Source organism: Delphinapterus leucas, chromosome 17 (assembly GCF_059928025.1).
Source record: "Delphinapterus leucas isolate spDelLeu-1000000601 "Yukka" chromosome 17, BTC_Dleu_Yukka2, whole genome shotgun sequence".
NCBI classification, from domain to species: domain Eukaryota; kingdom Metazoa; phylum Chordata; class Mammalia; order Artiodactyla; family Monodontidae; genus Delphinapterus; species Delphinapterus leucas.
In genome coordinates this window covers 85,534,742-85,555,566 of record NC_143145.1, presented here as the reverse complement: position 1 = coordinate 85,555,566, position 20,825 = coordinate 85,534,742, and the positions used below count along the sequence as shown (strand labels likewise).

The following is a 20,825-nucleotide window of genomic DNA, read 5'->3' as shown; positions in this document are numbered from 1 at the left end:
ATTTTATGGTATTGCATTATATACTTCAGTCTGTGATCCATTTCAAGTTAATATTTGTGAAGGGCATAAGGTCTGTGTCTAGAATCTTTTTTTTTTTGCACCTGGATGTTCAGTTGCTCAAGTATCATTTGTTGAAAAGACTACATTTGCTCCATTGTATTGCCTTTGCTGCCTGTCAAAGATCAGTTGACTCTATTTATATAGGTCTATTTATGGACTCTCTATTCTGTTCCATTTATCAATTCTTTCACCAATACGATTTTGTCTTGGTCACTGTAGCTTCGTAGAAAGTCTTGAATTCAAACAGGGTCAGTCCTCCAACTTTGCTCTTTTCCTTTAATATTGTGTTGGCTACCCTGGGTCTTTGGCTCTCGGTATAAACTTTAGAATCAGGATACATACTGGGATTTTGATTGGGAATCACACTGAATCTATAGATTAATTTGGAAAGAACTGACATCCTGATGATATTGAGTTTTCATATCCAAGAACATGAAATATCTCTCCATTTATTTCTTTCTTCTTTGATTTTCTTTATCAGAGTTTTGTAGGTTTACTCAGATAGATCTTATATGTAGTTAGGTTTGTAACTAAGTAATTTGGGGGGTGCTTATATTAGTACTGTTTTTAATTTCAAACTCCACTTGATCATTGCTGATACATAGGAAAGTGATAGACTTTTGTATGATAACTTGGTATCCTGCAATCTTTCTATAATTGCTTATTAGTTCCAGATTTTCTTGTTGATTCTTTCAGATTTTCTACATAGGAAATCATGTCATTGGCAAACAAATAAGTCTCGTTCTTTCTTCTCCAGTACAGTGTTGAAAAGGAGTGGTGAGAAGGGGCATCCTTGTCTTTTTCTTGATCTTAGTGGAAAATCTAGTTTGTTACCTTTATCATGTCAGCTGTTGGCTTTTTGCAGATATTCTTCATCAGGTTGAGGAAATCCCCTCTATTCCTATTTTACTGATAGCTTTTGTCATGAATGAGTGTTGGATTTTATCATATGCTTTTCTGTATCTATTGATATGATCATGTGGCTTTTGTTTATAACCTATTGATATGATGAATTACATTGAGTTTTGAATGTTGAAATAGCTTTGCATCCCTGAGATAAATCCCACTTGGTTATGGTGTGTAATTCTTTTTATACATTGTTTAATTCTATTTGCTAACTTGTTTTTTGTTTGTTTTTGTGGTACGCGGGCCTCTCACTGTTGTGGCCTCTTCCATTGCGGAGCACAGGCTCTGGACACGCAGGCTCAGCGGCCATGGCTCACGGGCCCAGCCGCTCCGCGGCATGTGGGATCTTCCTGGACCGGGGCACGAACCTGTGTCCCCTGCATCGGCAGGCGGACTCTCAACCACTGCGCCACCAGGGAAGCCCTATTTGCTAATATTTTGTTGAGGATTTTTGCATCTATGTTGAAGAGATAGATTGGTTTGTAGTTTTCTTTTCTTATAATGTCTTTGGTTTTGCTAGTAGGGTAATGCTGACCTCACAGAATGAGGTAGGAAGTATTCCCTCTGTTCTATCTTCTGAGTTTGTAGAGAATTGGTATAATTTTTTCCTTAAATGTCTGATAGAATTGACCAGTAAAATTGGTGGGCCTGGTGCTTTCTGGTTTGGAAAGTTACCGATTGTTGATTTTTCTTCTTTAGTGTATAGGTCTATAATATATAGAGAGACCTATGCGTACTATTTTGTCTGTAAGCTTTGGCAAATTGTATCTTTCAAGGAATTGGTCCATTTCATCTGGGTTGTCAAATTTGAGGCATAGATTTGTTCATAGTCTTCCTTTATTATCCTTTAATGTCAATAGGATTTGTAGTGATGTGCCCGCTTTCATTTCTGGTATTAGTAATATGTGTCTTCTCTCTGTCTTGTTAGCCTGGCTAGAGGCTTATTGATCTTTTCAAAGAACCAGCTTTTGGTTTTGTTGATTTTCTCTATGGATTTCCTGTTTTCAATTTCATTGCTTTCTACTCTTAATTTTTATTATTTCTTTACTTCTGCTTACTTTGGATTTAATTGGCTCTTTTTCTGGTTTCCTAAGGTGGAAGCTTAGATGACTGATTTCACTTCTCTCTTCTTTTCTAACATTGCATGCAATGCTCAAAATTTCCCTCTAAGTACTGCTTTCACTGTATCCCACAAATTTTGACAAGTTCTGTTTTCATTTTTTAAAAAGCTTTATAGCAATCCCGGGAATTCCCTGGCATTCCAGTGGTTAGGACTCGGTATTTTCACTGCCAGGGCCTGGGTTCAATCCCTGGTCAGGGCACTGAGATCCCACAAGCCTCACAGCGTTGCCAAAAAAAAAAAAAAAAAAAGCTTTATACCAATCCCTATCAAAATACCAATGGCATTTTTCACAGAACTAGAATAATTCTAAAATTTGTATGGAATCAAAAAAAGACCCTGAAAAGCCAAAGCAATCTTGAGAAAGAAGAACAGAGCTGGAGGCATCACACTCCTAGACTTCAGACTATACTACAGAGCTACATTAATCAAAACAGTATGATGCTATCATTCAGTCCTCACCCATCAGTTGATGATGAGGCAACTAAGATCTACAGAGGGCTGCACAGTTAGATAATGAAGACAGGATTAGTCCAGGTCTAACAATTTCCATTAAATGAGCTGTGTGGAAACACCAGTGTATGCGAGTGAGGTTTCCCTTTCTCCTGGACTGTCATCTGTCTCTCTGGTTTCCTCCTCTGTCCCTAACCCAGGGTCCACAAGGTAAAGGCACTTACAAACACCACTGGTTTACCAGTAGGCTGGTGTACAGATGCTTCTGCCAAAACAGTGAGTCCAAATAAACTTTTTGACAAAACAAACACCAAAAACAGTATGAAATGAGCACAAAAACAGGCACATAGATCCATGGGACAGAATGGAGAGCCCAGAAATAAACCATGCATTTGTGGTCAATTAATCTACAACAAAGAAGGTAAGAATATACTGATTACTGTAATTGTACATTAACTAATCTTACAAATACTGAGTAACCGTTACCATGCATCACTGACCTTCACTGACTCCCAAAATATGTGTAGACTGAATTACACACTTCTAAATGATACCGGAGACAAAGATGAAATCTCAAGAGAAATTTACAAAGTTTTCTTTTTTTAATTGAGGTATAGCTGATTTACAATATTAGTTTCAGGTGTACAACATAGTGATTCTAAATTTGCACATTATACGCCATTTAAAGTTATTATAAAACATTGGGTGTATTCCCTGTCCTGTACAATATTTGTACCTCTTAATCCCCTCCATCTTCTCTCTCCTCCCTCCTTCTCACCACTGGTAACCACTAGTTTGTTCTCTACATGTGAGAGTCTATTTTGTTACATTAATTCTTTTGTTTCATATTTTATTTTATTTTATTTTTTTTGTGGTATGTGGGCCCCCACTGTTGTGGCCTCTCCCGTTGCGGAGCACAGGCTCCGGACGCGCAGGCTCAGCGGCCATGGCTCACGGGCCCAGCCACTCCGCAGCATGTGGGATCTTCCTGAACTGGGGCACGGACCCATGTCCCCTGCATTGGCAGGCAGACTCTCAACCACTGCGCCACCAGGGAAGCCCTGTTTCATATTTTAGATTCCACACGCAAGTGAAAACATCAGAATATTTGTCTTTCTCTGTCTCACTTCACTTAGCATAATACCCCCCAGGTCCAACCATGTAGTTGACAACGCTAAAATTTCATTCTTTTTAACGGCTGAGTAATATTCCGTTGTGTATATATATTCCACGTCTTCTTTATCCACTCATCTGCTGATGGGCACTTAGGCTGCTTCCACACCTTGGCTACTGTAAGAGAGTGTATTAGTTTCCCGCTGCTGCAGAACAAATGATGCCAAAATGTAGTGGCTGAAAACAGCAAACATGTGTTATCTCATTTTCAGGGGGTCAGGAATCAGGCAACCTTTACCTGGGGTGCTCTGCCTCAAGGACTCTAGCAGAGTGGCCCTTAAGGTGTTGGCCTGGGCCAAAGTGTCACCTGAAGACCTGAGTGGGGCGGATCTGCTTTCGAGCTCACCCCGCCATGTCTGTTGACAGGATTCAGCTCCTCAGGCTGTTGAACTGAGTGCTTCACTTCCTCAAGGTTAGTTATTGGCCAGAGGCTGATGTTCCTTGCCATGTGGGCTTCTCTGTACGGTAGCTGTCAGGATGAGAGCTGGCTTCCCTCAGAGGGAGCAAGAGAGCAAGGTATGCAAGCTAGCAGTCGTTTTTTGCTTTCTGTTTTTTTTGGAGGCCTCACCACGTGGCTTGTGGGATGATCTTAGTTCCCCCACCCGGGATCCAACCCAGGCCCTGGGCAGTGGAAGCGCAGGGTCCTAACCCCTGGACCACCAGGGAAGCCCTTGCAATGTAGTCTTCTTAAACAAAATCTCAGAAGCAATACCCCACACTTCTGTCTTATTTTATTTTTTCTTTTAAAATTGATTTTTATTGGCGTAGAGTCACTTTACAGTGTTGTTGGTTCCTTGCTGCACAGCAAAGTGAGTCAGTCATACGTACATGGATACCCACTCTTGCTCAGATTTCTGTAAGACATGGGCTGCTTCACGAATTTGCGTGCATCCTGGCAGGGGCCACGCTAATCCTCCCTGCTCCGGTCCAATCTTAGGGTATGTGCCGCCGCAGTGGGCACTGCCTTATCTTATTCACTGGAACCTGGTTAGTAAACACAGCTCCCACAAAAGGCAGAGGGATATTAAAGAGCAAGGCATGAGGCCAAGAGAGGGCCACCGGGAGCCACGGCAGAGGCTTCCCATCGCAGAGAGCGAACCGAACAGCGCCTGCTCAGCGGCTTCATTTTAGGGGGTGTGGCTGGGACCAAGCACTGACACCCCCTCCACGTTCAGAACTGAGCGGAGGGCCTGTCTCCTCCCCAAGCCTCCGCACAGTGCAAGGGACGGGTAAACAGGGGTGCAGGACGGAAAGCAGCAGCCCACCCAGCAGGCCCACCGCCCGGCCACAGAACGAGCCCCACTCATGCGGGCCGGGGCGGGGAGAGGTCCGCGCGCCCCGGGGACGTCGTGGCCTCAGGGGTCGTCCCGGTCGTCCCCGCGGCCGCCCGAGCCGCGTGGGCAGCTCCGCCCTCTGGACGCAGTGATGCTCCCCAATCACTCACAAGCGGAAGGAACTTTCTAGACTCAAGCACAGACTTCTATCACGTTTCTCTCGCGTGCCTATCTCAAAAAAAAGCACGAACAAGGTGGTTTAATTCTAGCGGCTCCTTAAAACTTTTTGTCACTCCTTGAATCATTTTCGACAGAACCGTCAACGCCCCCGCCGGGTCAGGGCCTCATTTCCACAAGCACTTCGTCGAACTCCACACAGACGCCACCCTCCCCCGCGACCGAGGACGGCCCTCTGGGCGGCGCTAGCGCACCTGCTCCGACGCACGCCTATGACGTCAAAGCCGGCGCGGGCTCTCGGAGCACGTTCCCCGCCTGGAGCATTCTGGCCTCGCGCTCTTCCTCTCTGTCACGGTGACTGACTCAAGTCTGTCCCATGAGCTTAACCTGCACCCTCACACTCCGATTTGGCGGGACCGTCCCAGGAAGCCGGAAGCCGGAAGCCGCGGGGCGGGTCCGCGTTGACGTGCCGGAAGCTGCGGGGCGGGAGCCTGGGGCCGGAAGCCGCGGGGCGGGCGGCGGCGCTCCCGGAGGTAGCGCGGACGTCGCGTGCGTCCGGGCGGTGCGTCGGGCTGCAGGAGAAGATGGCGGTCTCCACAGGTCAGTACCGTGCCGGGCCGCCTGCTTTTCCATCCCAGCCCGCGCTGCGCCTCTGCGCGCAGCTGGCGGCCGGCCTGGCGGTGTGGGAGAAGCCGGAGTACGGGCCCCCGGCCGCCGGACTTTCCGCGGAGCGCAGCCGGAGCAGGGAGGGTCCTGGCGGCCGTCGGGGCGGCGGTCGTGCCCGCGCGTCGGCTGCGCGCCTGGGGGCTGGGCTGGGCCGGGCCGGCTGGCCCGGGGCTCTGGCGGGCGGTGCGGGAGCGAGGAGGGGAGCCCGGGCGGGCCGCGTCCACCTGGGCGCGCGAGGCCTCGCGTGAGGGTCCTGGATGGAGCGGGTCCGACCCCCTGGCTCGCCCTGACGTGGGCGGAGGACAGGGCCATTCTTACCGACTTAATACGTGTGGTCTTTTTTTCGCTGGAGTGAAGAACTGAGGTGCAGACTAAATAAAAGCAAGGAGCTAGGTGAACACTAATCGAAGAAAAAGCGGTTTCTTAGATTAGCTGTTCCGCTCCTCTCGTACTGAATACAGTTTTGGTTTCCTCTGAGCACAGACGTTGAAATTCGGTATTAACACTAAGGTTTTAGAAATTTGACCATTACAAAATGTTAAAGGGGGACAGTTTTATTACTTAAAACGTTAAGACGTATGGTCTTTAATTTTTTCTAATCATTATTGAACCGTGGCTGTGGAACACTGTGGTTTTGTATTTCATGCCATCATTGCATAATAACACGAATTTTCAAGTCTTTGTGTACTTAAGTGGAAGGCTTCGGTGTATGTTGTGATGGGTACTTTTAAGGTAGTGCCATTCTCCCTTCATTTTAATGAAGAATTGCGTCTTTTGTATCGCATGTTTATTACGTACAGGTGTCAGGATAAGCTGTTTAACGATTTTAGCGTTGGGGAGCTATTTCGGTACACTTGGGGTCAGAGCTAGCTAGTAAAGCGTGGATGATTTAAAAAGTGACATTTTAGTGTTAAAACTTTACTGTCCTTGCTATTTGAAATCGAGTGTGCTTGTGCATTAAAATTCCATGTCTTTTTAAGAGTTGTGCTTCGTACCTGAAGGTTCTTGAAAATTTAATAGTAAAGTGGTGTGTTTCAGTTTGATTGATAATCTTCATTTTGTGGATTTCACTTTTTTATTTAAATACGATTTTTCTCCCCTCTAACGTTGTACCTGTGAGAGAGTGTGGAAATATTTTGAAAAGACCAATGATTAGATTATGTTAATGGCAGGTGCTCCTTGTTAACCACAGTGAGTCATTTTTGGAAGTTGACTATGAATTATAAAGAAGTTGCTGAGAGATTATTAGCACGTTTATTGTACATTGGAAGCCTGTATTTTCTAGTTTATATTTCAGCATTCTAATTGTTACATTTACGCTGCTTTTAAATTTATGAGATTCGAAACCTGAGCATAATCAGAAAGAATATCTTTTAGGCAGTTAGTTGATGTTTTCTTAAATCACTGAAATTTGTTTTGAAACTGTTGTTAAAAATTGCGTTGGCGAATTTCATATACCGTTTATTCCTTTTCTGTGCTTTACAACATTGACACTATCGTCCAGCTTGGGGAGAGAGGAGTGCAGAAGCAGTTTTGGACTATGTTTCGAAACTATTTTTAAATTATATTTTCTCTTAGTTCTACTTTTGTATTGTTTGCCTTTTGGTAGCAAGGGAGGGAAACAGTACCCGTGTATTTGTGAAATAAATGCGATAAAGCTTGAAATTTTAAAATTAGGATGTACTGTACATGTTTATTTTTGCAGTACGCGGGCCTCTCACTGCCGTGGCCTCTTCCTTTGTGGAGCACAGGCTCCAGACGCACAGGCCCAGCGGCCACGGCTCACGGGCCCAGCCGCTCCGCGGCATGTGGGATCCTCCCGGACCGGGGCACAAACCCGCGTCCCCTGCATCGGCAGGCAGACCCTCAACCACTGCGCCACCAGGGAAGTCCCATGTTTTTTTATTTAAGCCAAAATAATCTTGATAAAAATAGCTCTTTAATAGTCCAAAAAGAAAAAGACACCTGACAGATATTTTTTTTAATTTTAACTAAAGCATTATATTTTAACTTGCATTACCTAAATCATATGCTTTTAGTCTTTCTGTTACTGGAAGAAAAATTGGCAGGAAGAATTCTAACTAGACTGAGACCTCTAAGCTGACTGATATGATACTTTGCCATACCATTTGGTCCTCTTTGTTTTGCAGTTGAGTAAACTGAGGCCTGAGGAAATATAAGGTTTTATATAGTTGGTTAGCAGTAGAGTCCAGTTCAGAATCAGGTTTTTTACTCTCAGTCTAGTGCTTTTTCCATCATGAGCAATTATGAATTTGGAATAATCCTGAAATCAGGAATCTTACTTCCTTTTAGGCTTGAGAGTGGCTTTCATACTTCTCTTCCTAGCAGAATCCTCGTTTCAGACTGTCAGATGCTTCTCGTGGACAGAAATAGGGCTGTGGTGGAGACCCCACTGGCTAGGTTCCCCTTTCCCAAGAGACAGTCACCTCTGGGGGTCAAGATGATTTCATAGGACACGGCTTAAGAAACACGACTCTTTGGGATAGAAATTTGTTAGTATATTTAGTACCTGTGATTCAAAAATTTAATCACATCTCAGCACTAATAGAAGTATTAATGTTAGATTATAAAGTGTGGTAAGTCTACGTAAGCCATATAGGTGGAAAACAACCACAGTGAAGCCTAATTACCTTTTTCAGAAGTGGGAAGCATTATGTATACTGGAACAGGAACTGGGTTGGCTGTGTTTTGATTCCCCTGCTGCCCTGGTAGATTGCCATGCTAGGCGTGCAGTGAGTCTCATAAGCCTTGCTTTTCCGTCCCTTCTATGAAAAGTTTGGACTACATGATTTTGTTTGTTTTCCCCATCTTCAGGATGAAGATTTGTGGATATGGGCAGAACTTGGGAGTAGTAATAGAAGAAGAGATTTGCAGGTGTAAATCATAGAACCTGGAAATTAAACAATATAAGAGCTGAACTGTAATAGTCCAGGGTATTTCCCTCTTGAGACTTTAATAACAGGCCTGGTAGATTTGTCTATGTGAGTTAGGAACCTGGGTGCTCTTGACATATGTTTGCTCTTGATAATATCGTCAGGCAATACAACCTATCAGCAGTCCTCCCTTTGCATGGTAGTTTGGGTGGCATACTGAAACTATTCAGAGCAATCTTACTAAGTGAGAAAAATTATGATTATTCTGTGACCTTTGAAAATGTTTGCTGAAACATTGAAAATTCCTGGGGTTACAAGCATATAGGAAAAATGGAAAAAATAGTAAAACTAACATTTGTTTAGTACACTGTAGTTTAAACGTGAGAAGTTAAGAACTAGAGTGTTTTTGGTTATAAAACGCTTGTCAAGAGTAGTTTGAACGATGCCTGCCTTATCTTTTTATCGTATAACTTATGTGGAACAAGTATCTTTTCTGTGCTTTGGTGAATTGTCATACTCCTAAATTTGGATCTGCTTCCAGTATTTTGTCATTTGTGCTTTCAGTGTTAGGAAATACCTCTGAGAGTTTCTTTATTGTGAAGTTTTTCACTTCCTCTGGGACACGGTCAGGTCATCCTTTTCCTACATCTCCTTTCCTCATTTATGTCAATAAGCTCACGTTCACAGAATTCCTCTGCCTGCTCTTCCGGAGTCTCTCCGATGTTCCCACAGTCAAATTTCTTCTGTGACTCTCTTTACATTTGTTCAGATTTCACTTCCCGTGTTGCCAGTTCTTGTTTCTCTGCTGGACTTTCACCTTTGTTGGCTATTTTTATGGAATGTCACTGGTAGACAAGGAGGCAACTCTATTCCATGCTTTGCTCTCTGTTAACTGAGTAAGAGATGCGCAGTGAGCCTCAGGTACACACTGAAAGCTGTGAAGTGCTGGCTGCTGGTCGGGACTGCTCGTCTGTCACTCACATGGTGACCTGTGGACTGAGGAGCTAGCAGCCACGTGTGAGCTCTGTGCGCGTACTCATTGTCTGCGTACCATGGAGACTGGAGTCTGAACCCTGTTGTTGGGGGACTGGTGTCTCACTAAACCGTGGTAACTGAAAGTCACGCGTGTGGAAACCATGAAAAGCGGAGATTGCCCATATGTGGAAACATCCACTTAGCAAGTATTTGGGGAGCTGTTTGACGCAAAACTTCAAAATGGATGTGAGGTATGTAGACTAGAACAAATGGAATGAAATCCAGTGTTCAAAAGTTTGTTTCAGGGGCTTCCCTGGTGGCGCAGTGGTTGAGAGTCCGCCTGCCGATTCAGGGGACGCGGGTTCTTGCCCCGGTCCAGGAAGACCCCACATGCCGTGCCGCGGAGCCTGCGCGTCCGGAGCCTGTGCTCCGCAACGGGAGAGGCCACAACAGTGAGAGGCCCGCGTACAAAAAAGTTTGTTTCAGAAGTAGTTAACTGTTTTAAAAGAGCAGATGTATTTATAAGTAAATCTTTGAGATATTATTGTAAGATGGGACTTCAGGACTGGGTTTGGAAGTGTATTCTTGTTTACACAGTCTTTGCTGACTTGTAAGAGCAGATGTTATTTTCAGTTTAAGTTGGAACTCAGCAAAGTTTGAAACTACAGAAGGGGAGAGAGGTCCTTATGGCTTGTATAGGTCCTTATACATATATGGGAATAGTAGTGCTCATGGAAAGTACATTATGAATCATTTAGGCTCTAGGCAAAGTATATTTTATAGATGAGCGCTATCTAGATATGAAATGACTTTCACAAGATTACTTAGCTAGGTGCTGAGTCCAGAGCTAGTTTCTTGATTACAGGTTCTTTGATTCTGCTTCGGTATCACGCTGTGTTCTATAAACTTTTTGGTTGCTTCATGTAAGTGGAATCATACAGCATTTGTGTTTTTCTTTGTGACTTATTTCTCAGCATAATACTCTCTAGGTCCATCCGTGTTGTCGCAAATGGCAAGATTTCATTCTTTTTTATGGCTGAATGGTATTACAGTGTATTTGTGTGTGTGTGTGCACGCACGTGTGTGCACCTTCCACATCATCTTTATCCATTCATGTATTGATGGGAACTTACGTTGCTTTCATATCTTGGCTATTGTGCATAATGCTGCAGTGAACATAAGGGTGCATATATCTTTTTGAAATAGTGCTTTTGTTCTCTTCGGATAAATAGCCAGGAGTAGAATTGCTGAATTGTATGGTAGCTCTATTTTTAATTTTTTGAGGGCCTTCCGTACTGTTTTCCATAGTGGCTGCACCAATTTACATTCCCACCAGCAGTGCACAAGGGTTCCATTTTCTCCACATTCTTGCCAACTTGTTTTTTGTTGTCTCTTTGATGACAGCAATTCTGACAGGTGTGAGGTGGTGTCTCATTGTGGTTTTGATTTGCATTTCCCTGATGATTAGTGATGTTGAGCACCGTCTTTTCACGTGCCTGTTGGCCATCTGTGTGTCTTTGGAAAGATGTCTTATTCAGATCCTCTGCCCATTTTTTAAATCAGGTTGCTTTTTTGGATGTTGAGTAGTATGAGTTCTTTGTATATTTTGGATATTAATCCCTTATCAGACGTAGTGTTTGCCAATGTCTTCTCCCATCCTGTTGGCTTCCTTTGTGTTATGTTGATAGTTTCCTCCACTGTGCCAAGCTTTTAGTTTGATGTAGTCTCATTTGCTTATTTTTGCTTTTTTTCCCCCTTGCCTGAAGAGACATCCAAAAAATTATTGCTAAGACTGATGTCAAAGAGCATACTGCCTAAGTTTTCTTCTAGAAATTTTAAGCCTTCAGGTGTTACATTTAAGTCGTTGATGGATTTTGAGTTTACTTTTGTGTGTGGTGTGAGGGAGTAGTCCGGTTTGATTCTTGTGCATGTAGCTGTCCGGTTTCCCCAGCACCATTTATTGAAGTCACTGTCTTCATTGTATGTTCTTGTCTCCTTTGTTGTAGATTAATTGCCCACTTAAGTGTGGGTTCATTTCTGGTTTGCCCGTCTTAAAAAATTTGCATTATTTGTCTCTTTATTGTTGAGTAGTAAGAGTTCTTATATATTCTAGATACAAGTTCCTTATTAGATGTACGGTTTGTAAATATTTTCTCTCTGTAGGTTTTTTTGTTTTTTTGATGGTATCCTTTGAAACCCCAAAGTTTTAAATTTTGATAAAGTCCAATTTATCTATTTTTTTCTACTTTATTAAGATGAAAAGTCTGGCTTTTGGTATGTACTTCATCGTCTACCTGACTCTTTGTTTTAAAAACATCATGTTGACATATGTAAGTTCTAAGTGATGATCTGGTTATGATTATTATACAGGATTACCACATGACAGAGGGTAGGAGTCTAAGCCCTGCCTTGCCAGGTGTGAGCTTTAATGTTACATTAACAGAGTTATATAGCCAGATAGCAGGCATGCTTCAAGCAGTTTATTCTTTCTAAGTATGTAATTATGCCATAGATTTTTTTCAGTCTAGTGACTGGAATGTTACTGAAAAGTACCAACAATGCATAGCTTGGTTTACTGTTTGTTATTCATGGTAGTGTCACCTGCTAACTAAATTATCGGTTACAGCTTACTAAACAGTATTGATGTAAGTGGTTGTTTCCTGAGAGGATATACTTAAGTTATTGAAAAGTTTTAAATTTTCTCACGTGTTCACCCTGCCAGCAGTGACTTGGAGGGATACTTCCTTTGCTTCTAACTGCAGCTCCCTGGTGCCACAGGAGAGCCCCTGTACCCTGTAGGTGGTCTCCGGGAGGGAGAGAGGGAGGTGAGAGAGGGAGGTGTGCCAGTCCTCACTCCACTTGGAAGTTCCTGCTGGAGAGGAAGCAGAGTATGTTGAGGTTCACCTAGCTTTCTGCCACTCCCGAGCTTATTCTCAGGGAGGCATTCCTTCTGAGTTCTGAAGTAAACATTGCTCGCAGGTTTCCTGGAGAATATTAAGTAACTCGGTTCTCCCTGGTTAGTCTGCCTCATTGAGATGGCAGTAGTGTTCTGAGCAAAATCTCTTGAGGTAGCTTATTGCATTTGAATGCGTCCGCCTACATGGTTGTCCTCACCCATCACCACCGCCAAGATGCTGGGGAAAGGATTCTGTGTTCAGAATCGGCATCACCTGCTTCAGGACTGGCCCGTAAGTGTCGACAGAAAGGTTGAAAGTAAGCATCTGCCATAAACGCACCACGTGTTTATTGAGTGCCTCCGATGTTGTCATTTCCTTATGGTGCAGTTTCTATGTGAGTGATTTAATAATGAGAAAACAAATGGCTCAAGTAAAATCCAGCTTTCCCCCTTTGTGTATTATAATGTTTTACTTTTAAATTTTGTTTTGAGTTTACTTTTTGAAGTGAAGCGGTACTTAAAGGATATTTTGTGTTCAAATACTTTCATTAAATAAACACATGAAGCTGCATATTTTCTCCTTGCCTGAGTTAGTATACAGCACATAGGCCGTAAGAAGAGTTGCAGAATTTTGGGAGAGTGGCTGGGGACAGAGTGGCTTTGGCTGGCACCTAAAGAGTACCCAGTAGCATGCTTCACATTCTACTCCACATAATGCAGCTTCCATACCACGGGTTCGAGGCGCTTTGCAAATCCTCTAATCCAGAGGCTTTGTGTTTGAAGGTATAGTACAGATGCTTCAGATGTACGTTTGATTTGAAATTTTTTTCAGATTTATTTTCATCTGCCATATTTCATCAATTCTAAGACAAATTTTAATATCTGAAATGGATATATGGCTTCAAACAGTGATTTATTCCTATGATTTGGGGGCTGACTGTGTGGTTTTGCCGGTCTCCCTTCACCTGACGGTGGGCTGGGCCTTGTGCCCAGGTGCCTTGGTTCTAGTCCGCGTGGCCACTCCAGGTGCTCTGTTTGGACTTCCTCGCATCCCAGTAGTGTCTGGGAGGTCAGAATTTGTATGGTGGTTGGCTTCCAAGAAAACCAAACAGAAGCTATAGGGCTCTGACCGCACCAGCATCGCGTTCTGTCGAAACAAGTGGCAAGGCCAGCCCAGAGTCGGAGGGCGGGGAGTAGCCCTGGCCTCTGACCAGGAGGGCGCGTGCCTGGAGACAGGAGACAGGTTGTTCACAGCTGGCTCTGAGGCCGGCTACACTCCCTGTGCTTTGTTCTTGAGGGTGGATTTCACAGACTGGAGTATAAATCAAAGTGTATAAATATTTTAAAATTCTTGTTATATTTTGTCAAATTCCCTCTTCAGCAAGGTGTAGTCGATTTCCAGTGATGCGTAAGGATGGATAAATGTAGTTTATCCACTGTCTTGCCGGCATTGTGTTTACTGTGCTTTTAATTTTATTTTTTGATGGGAGTACAGTAATGTCATTTTTCTTTTTTTAAGGCTGCATGTTTTTCTTATTTTCTCTTTTGGTTCATTTTCTTTTTTTTTTTTAACATCTTTATTGGGGTATAATTGCTTTACAATGGTGTGTTAGTTTCTGCTTTATAACAAAGTGAATCAGTTATACATATACATATGTTTCCATATCTCTTTCCTCTTGCGTCTCCCTCCCTCTGGTTCATTTTCTTGTTGGATTATCAGTTGTATTTCATATCTGTCTATGAAATACATATTATCCATTTACTACTTCAGTGTAACTGGTTATTGATGATATGGAGTTTTAATATTTTAAAAATCAACTTAAAATTTTTATACCTTATGTTTATTACTGTTTCCCTTTTGCTTTTTTTTCTTTTTTTTTTTTTGACTTCTTAGGATAGGGTCATGTCTGATGTTCTGAAACAGCCCTCCAAATGGAATTCAAGAATCCTAAACTTGGGAGGAGCTTTAGGAATAACGTGGTTCCGCAAGGGTTCTGAAGCTGAGGATGGAGGTGGGGCAGAGACCTGGGGACAGGATTTCTCCTTTCTCTCCAGTCCAGCCGGACCCTTCCTGAAGTAGGCTTCTGTGTGCGGGTCAGTGAGCTGGGTTGGGGTGGGCTCATGTAGTTTAGTCCCGCATTTTACATCAAAGTACGCAGAGTGGAAGAAAAAGACACTTTGCCCAAAGTCACCTGTCTAGTTTTGTGGTAGAGCAAAACTGCTACTTTAGGAAACTTTCCTGTTGCTTTTGTCATCTAAGTGCCTCTCATACGCTGTGATTTCTGTGTCTTGCTGCCCTGATAGGCTGTCGATTCCATGAGGGCTGGGACTGTCAGTGTGAGATCCCACGGCCTAGCACAGTTTCTAGCTCTTGCTTGATGTTTAGTTTTGGTTATTGGAAATAAATAAAATCACAGAATTACAACAATAAAACGAACCACATTTTTCTTAGTGGAGGCATTTAACGTTTTTTTCCCTGATTGCTCTTTCATCACAGCCGATGTTGTTCTCCCCTCTGCCCTCCTGTCCTTGAAGTCTGTGCTTAAACCCCTCCCTTGGCCTTCACTGCCGCAGGTGAAGTCTGAATTTGCAAGCACGCCTGTCCTTCCAGGCAGTTTCTGGCTCTTTGCCCATTTATCCTCAACTGCTATCCCCACACATTGCCTACCATCCTTTCTCTCCTTGTTTAGGTACTGTTTCTCCTTCTCCTTTTAGACGACAGATTTTTAAACACCAGAAAAATGCATGAATACACATGCACCCACCCCCAGCTCTCTCAAACGCTAATAAATTATTCTTGCTTCAGGTTTTCTGGTTTTTGGTGTTTTTTTTTTTTTGCGGTACGCGGGCCTCTCACCGTTGTGGCCTCTCCCGTTGCGGAGCACAGGCTCGGGACGCGCAGGCTCAGCGGCCATGGCTCACGGGCCCAGCCGCTCCGCGGCATGTGGGATCTTCCAGGGCCGGGGCATGAACCCGTGTCCCCTGCGTCGGCAGGCGGACTCCCAACCACTGCGCCACCAGGGAAGCCCAGGTTTTCTGTTTTTTGAAGAAATGAAACATTACCAGGACCCTTCCAAGTACTAGGCCCCTTTCTCTTTGCCCACAGGTGATCACTATCCTGATTAAGGAGTATATTCCACAAACATTTTTGTACCTTTGCTAGATATGTGTGTGCTCAGGAGGAGTATAGTAAAGGTCTGTTGGTACATAGCTTTGTTTGGTTTTTTTTGGTTTATTTTTTCTTTTCAATTATGGTAAAGTGTATGTAACATACAGTTTACTGTCTTAATTGCCTCTGTCCAGTTCAGCACTATCATGTATTCACTTTGTTGTGCAGCCAATCTCCAGATCCTTTTCACCTTGTGAAACTGCAGCTGTGCACTTACTGAACAGCATGTTTGTAAAATTTTAGCATTGATTGATGCTTGTAGCTCTAATTCTTTCATTTTAATTGTAACAGTATTCTGTCATGGATTATACTATGTGATGCTTAGGTTGTTTCTAAATTTTCACGATTAGAAATCATGGTAAGTGAGCCTTCCTACCTCCAACCCTTTGCCAGGATCTCCGTGAATGTTACCAGTTTCCTCCCAGAGTTGTACCAGTTTATGCCAACCTCAGCAGTGAATGAGCCTCCATCTCTACATCTTCGTCAAACCAAGTATTGCCAGACTTAATATTTGTCAGTCTGGTGGAGAGTCATTATGGTTTAATTCATGTTTCCCCTGATTACTGTTGAGGTTGAGCACCCTTTTTATATGTTTATTGTACATCCCTGTTTCCACCCCTGTGAACCTCCTTATTCACTGTTTTGTTTTCCTCGTTGAATCATAGGATGAATTCTTTGTATATTTTGGATGCTGACATTTCCTGGTTATGTTCCTCATAACAGTTTGTGGCTCTTTTGTCAAGTTGGTTTTTAAATTTTAGTCAAGTTTATCAATCTTCTGGTTTGTGCTTTTTTAAAAGAAATCCTTTCTTATATCCCAAGGTTGGAGGAAATCATATATTTTCCTAAAGTCTTATGTTTTGCTCTTCACATTTAGGCATTTAATATGCCTAGGATTGATTTTCATGTATGCTGTGAGATAGGGATCTAATTTATTTTTCCATGTGGATAAAATTTTCTAACATGATTTACCAAACAGTTCAGTCCATTCTTTCCCTATTTTTTTGTTTTGAAATAATTTCAGATTTACAGAAAAGTTACATGAACAGTATGAGGAAATCCTACCCCATGCTAATTAAGATTTTTGCATGTGCTTGCGTGTGTACTCTTTCCCCGCCCCGCCACAGACACATTTTTTTTAATGAAGCATTTGAGAATAAGTTATAGACATGTCCCTCTTCGCTGCTAAATACTTCACTGTGTATGTATTGAAGTCCAGGACGTTCTCTTACTTGACAATATAATTATCAAAATCAAGAAATTAACTTTGATACCGAACTTTTATCTCTGGGCCCTGTTCAGACTGCCAGTTTTCCGCTAATGTTCTTTAAAGCAAAATAATTACATATATATTTTTCTGGTACATGATTCAAGATTGGTCTTCTTTTAGTGTGGATTCCTGCTGACTCTTTCTTTCTTTTTTTTTTTTTTGATGTGGACCATTTTTTAAAGTTTTTATTGAATTTATTGCAGTATTGCTTCTGTTTTATGTTTTGGTTTTTTGGCCACAAGGTGTGTGGGATCCTAGCTCTGACCAGGGACCAAACCTGCACCCCCTGCTTTGGAAGGCGAAGTCTCAACCTCTGGATTGCCAGGAAAGTCCCCCTGCCGACTCTTAATGCTGCCTTTATTACATATCCTGTTTTCATACATGCATGTATCTGTTTGGAGGCTTTCTTTTTCATTAGTTTGTCGATTCTTGCACTGACTTCACATTATCTTAATTACTTTCTTTGGCTGATGGGGAAGTCTTAATATCTAGGGAAGTTATCCCCTCTGTTTTCTTTTTCTTTAAAAGTTTTCTCAAAACTCCTGCCCCTTAAGTTTTCCATAAGAATATTAGGACTCTTTGCCCTGTTCCAAGAACAGTGCTATTGGAATTTCAGTTTAAATTGTAAGAATCTGTGGATTAGTTTGAGGAGAACTTATGTATTTGCAGTGAGTTTCTCATGTAGGCAGATTGCTCTGTTTATTCAGGTTTTTGGCATTCTTTGCTTATGTTTTTTAATTTTCCCCACTGACGTCCTGAATATTTTCACCTACTCTCCCCCTGAATGGTTTCTTTTATGTTGCACCTGGAGAGTTTCTTCTTCAAGGAGACCTTCCTTGTCTGTTCTTTGGGGTTGGTTGTCCTTCCTATGTGTCCCCAGAGGATGTTTTACTTTGTGTTGTTCTGTCTCTTTAACTGTCCTCCTCTCATAGACTGTAAACTTCTTGAGGGCAAACAAAGGTTTTGGTCCTCCTGGTATCAAGTGCCTAGCATAGTAACTACATCCAGTAGTCAGAGGTTTATTGAGTGAAGGGATGAATTAATGTAGAAGTAATGGATATGATCAAATAGGTTTCCCAGTGCTTTGATGCCTAATGCATGTTCCTCTACATGTGGTGTTTTCCTAATTTTGTTTCATCCCATTAAGGAAGAAAAGAATGTTAAAACCAAACAAATATTCGAGTCTTAAATTTCTGAAAAATTAGAAAATATTATTCACAGAGAGCTTTTATAAATGCTTCTGTTAATATATAATTTTAAGCAATGCAAAATCAGAAGGTAAGTCCCTATTCCTTAGACTTGAATTTTAAAACTCTCTTTATGATGTTTTTGTTTATATAGTGAATTTCAACAATGTATATTTTGAAAAATATGTGTTTTAAGTCATACACATTCTGAAGTTTCCCTGCTTTCTTTTTTATTTTCTGAAGTATGCAGTATACAGTAATGGAAACAGTTGTACTTATGCTGAGAAATGTGAATTTCACTTTTGACTCAGCTACTGGCTTGCCATGATCCTCAGTGAGTTACTTCATGTCTTTGATCTTTGTGAAAATGTGGATATATCTGCCCATCATACCTCAAAAGATATTTCCCTTATTCAGTCAGATGACTGTATGGGAAAGTACTTTGAAAAATATAAAATGACAGTTATATTATTTCCCTGGGTAGGGAAATATTTTCCTTCGCGCACACCCAGGTGTGTGATATATGGAAAGGCTCTTTTTACCAGTGTTCAGAGCAGGATTTATTTTTGGCAGTTGCCCCCACAGCTGGTCATGACGTGTTCCTCCTCCCATCAGATTTGCAGGGCCAGGGATGTGCGTGCCATCCGGGACTGAGGGGAGGGAGTGAGAGTAATGGCGGGCAGCTTGGGCTTTGAGACTTGTTCCCTCCTCGCCTCCCCCACTCGCTCTCCATGTTTTTAGGGTGAACCTTGCAAAATCACTTTCTGTTGATCACAGAGATGCCTGAACATCAGCAGTTTCACTCATGTGGCCCAACCTAGTAGTTTAAGCCTTAATTTTCTTACTTAGTGAAATGGTGATGTTAAAACAACATAAGGTAAAATTTAATGCTTCTGCCTGTAAAGCTTTTAGCAAATGTCTGTCACATAGGAGGTGCTCAATAAATATGTCCATTTTAACTAAGTCAGCCTGCTGGGAGTTTGCGGGGACTCCGAACTCCCAGAGTGGGATGGGAAGCAAGCACTCAGATTACAAGTGGGACTGTTCAGGAGTTCCATCTTAGCAGCGTGCCTCCTCAGGTGTGTCGAAGGGTGACAGAAGCCCAAGCGCCTAAGAGAACTCTGCGGGGGCAGTTACGCAGCCTGGCCGGCCCATAAGCTGGGCGCCCCGACACTCCCTCCCCTAACCTACCACCGCCACTCTGGGCATGTAGTGCGGGGAGCCGGGGTGTTCGTGAGGACCAGCTACCTAGGGCTGGAAAGCAGATAAGATGGAAGAAATTCTTTCTGTTTGTATGGGGGTTTTCCTTTCATTTCTGTAGGTGATGATGATTCACCTGGTCAGATAGTGTGAAAGGGTGTCCAGTGAAGTCCTGCCCACCCCGTTCCCCAACGTGACTAATATTATTCACCAGGACATTTAAAAATGGTACTTGATTATGCTTATATAGAAACATGTTTGTAAGTGAGGAAAAGAACAAGTTACAAAATTATGAGTCATGATATCATTTGGGAAAAAACACAGAAACCATATATTACTATATATGGAAAGTAATCTGAAAAGAAATAACACTGAAATATTCATGGTTATTTATTTTTGGGTTTTCTACATCCCAGAGTGTAGAACTGGAATTCACCTGGCCCTCTTGAAAACTATACCACCTCATCTCTTTTTTTTTTTTTTTTTTTTTTTAGTGTTATCAGAGCTTTCTTAATTTAGATGGTTGGTTGCAAAGTGATGTTAAATTTGCTTTGCTGTCATTTCTTACGTTTGTGTGGATAGATTGACATATTTATTACTGTTTAAGGTTTTATTTGGGCTTTTTTCCTTATAACTGAAAAAGGTAAAAATATTTATGAGTTATAATTGGGAAATCCATGTTCCTAATAAACAGCATTTCAAGACTCATTCTAGTTTTTATTTGGCAGTGTTTATGCCTTTACTTTTGGTATTGTGGGAATTAAAGGTACATTATTAGGAATCGGATAGCCTTGAGATTAAAAACTGGAAGCATGTTTTCTAGGTTGTTTGCATTCAGCATTTTGCTTTTGAATAATATTATTTTGGGTCTTAGGTCTTATGAATGGAGGTTCATTGTAATGTAGTAAGGAGGAGACTAGATTAGTGGATGCCTGGAGACTTGGGTTTTTGACTTGGTTTGGTAACTAACTGGTAGTTAAGTGATTTTAGGATTATCACCTAACTTTTCCTGGTGAGAATTTTCTTTTCTCTAAAGAGTTAGGTTTTGGACTGGATGGTCTCTGAGGATTTTTTTCTTTTAATGAAGATCCCAGACTAAGGGATTAAAGTATTTAAAACTATTAAACAACAACAGTAATAACAACAACATGCACACATATACACACGTAGGAAAAAGGCAAGCAGAACTAATAGAAGGCGGCTCAGACATGGCAAGAGATCCAGAGGGCAGCTTATGTACACACTGCAACTCACAGACCAACATCCCCATCTCGTGGTGTTTTCTCTTCGCAGACATTAGTGCTTGGTTGAAATAAAACCAGAGTACTCTAGCCCTGAATTCAGAAATATAGCTCACTGGTGTTTCTTTTGAGTCTTATACTTTAAAAACAAAATAATCTTAGCT

The 20,825-nt window shown here is 42.2% G+C and overlaps 1 protein-coding gene and 1 non-coding gene across 3 annotated transcripts in view; one reads left to right on the top strand and one right to left on the bottom strand.

The window, feature by feature from the left end:
• Nucleotides 1–4,569: 4,569 nt before the first annotated feature.
• LOC115803735 (U6 spliceosomal RNA) lies at nt 4,570–4,673 on the bottom strand. The gene has a single exon (XR_004024513.1). It is a non-coding gene; the product is annotated as a U6 spliceosomal RNA (small nuclear RNA).
• A 980-nt stretch (nt 4,674–5,653) lies between these two features.
• Nucleotides 5,654–20,825, top strand: part of UBE2V2 (ubiquitin conjugating enzyme E2 V2) — a 30,245-nt gene continuing 15,073 nt past the window's right edge. The window contains exon 1 of one of the 2 annotated variants that reach the window (XM_089899188.1): nt 5,654–5,763. In XM_089899188.1, coding sequence (XP_089755314.1) covers nt 5,748–5,763 — 16 coding nt within the window. In that variant the 5' untranslated portion in view covers nt 5,654–5,747. The remainder of the gene's footprint in view (nt 5,764–20,825) is intronic. The other variant, XM_022556768.3, reaches the window with a different exon arrangement.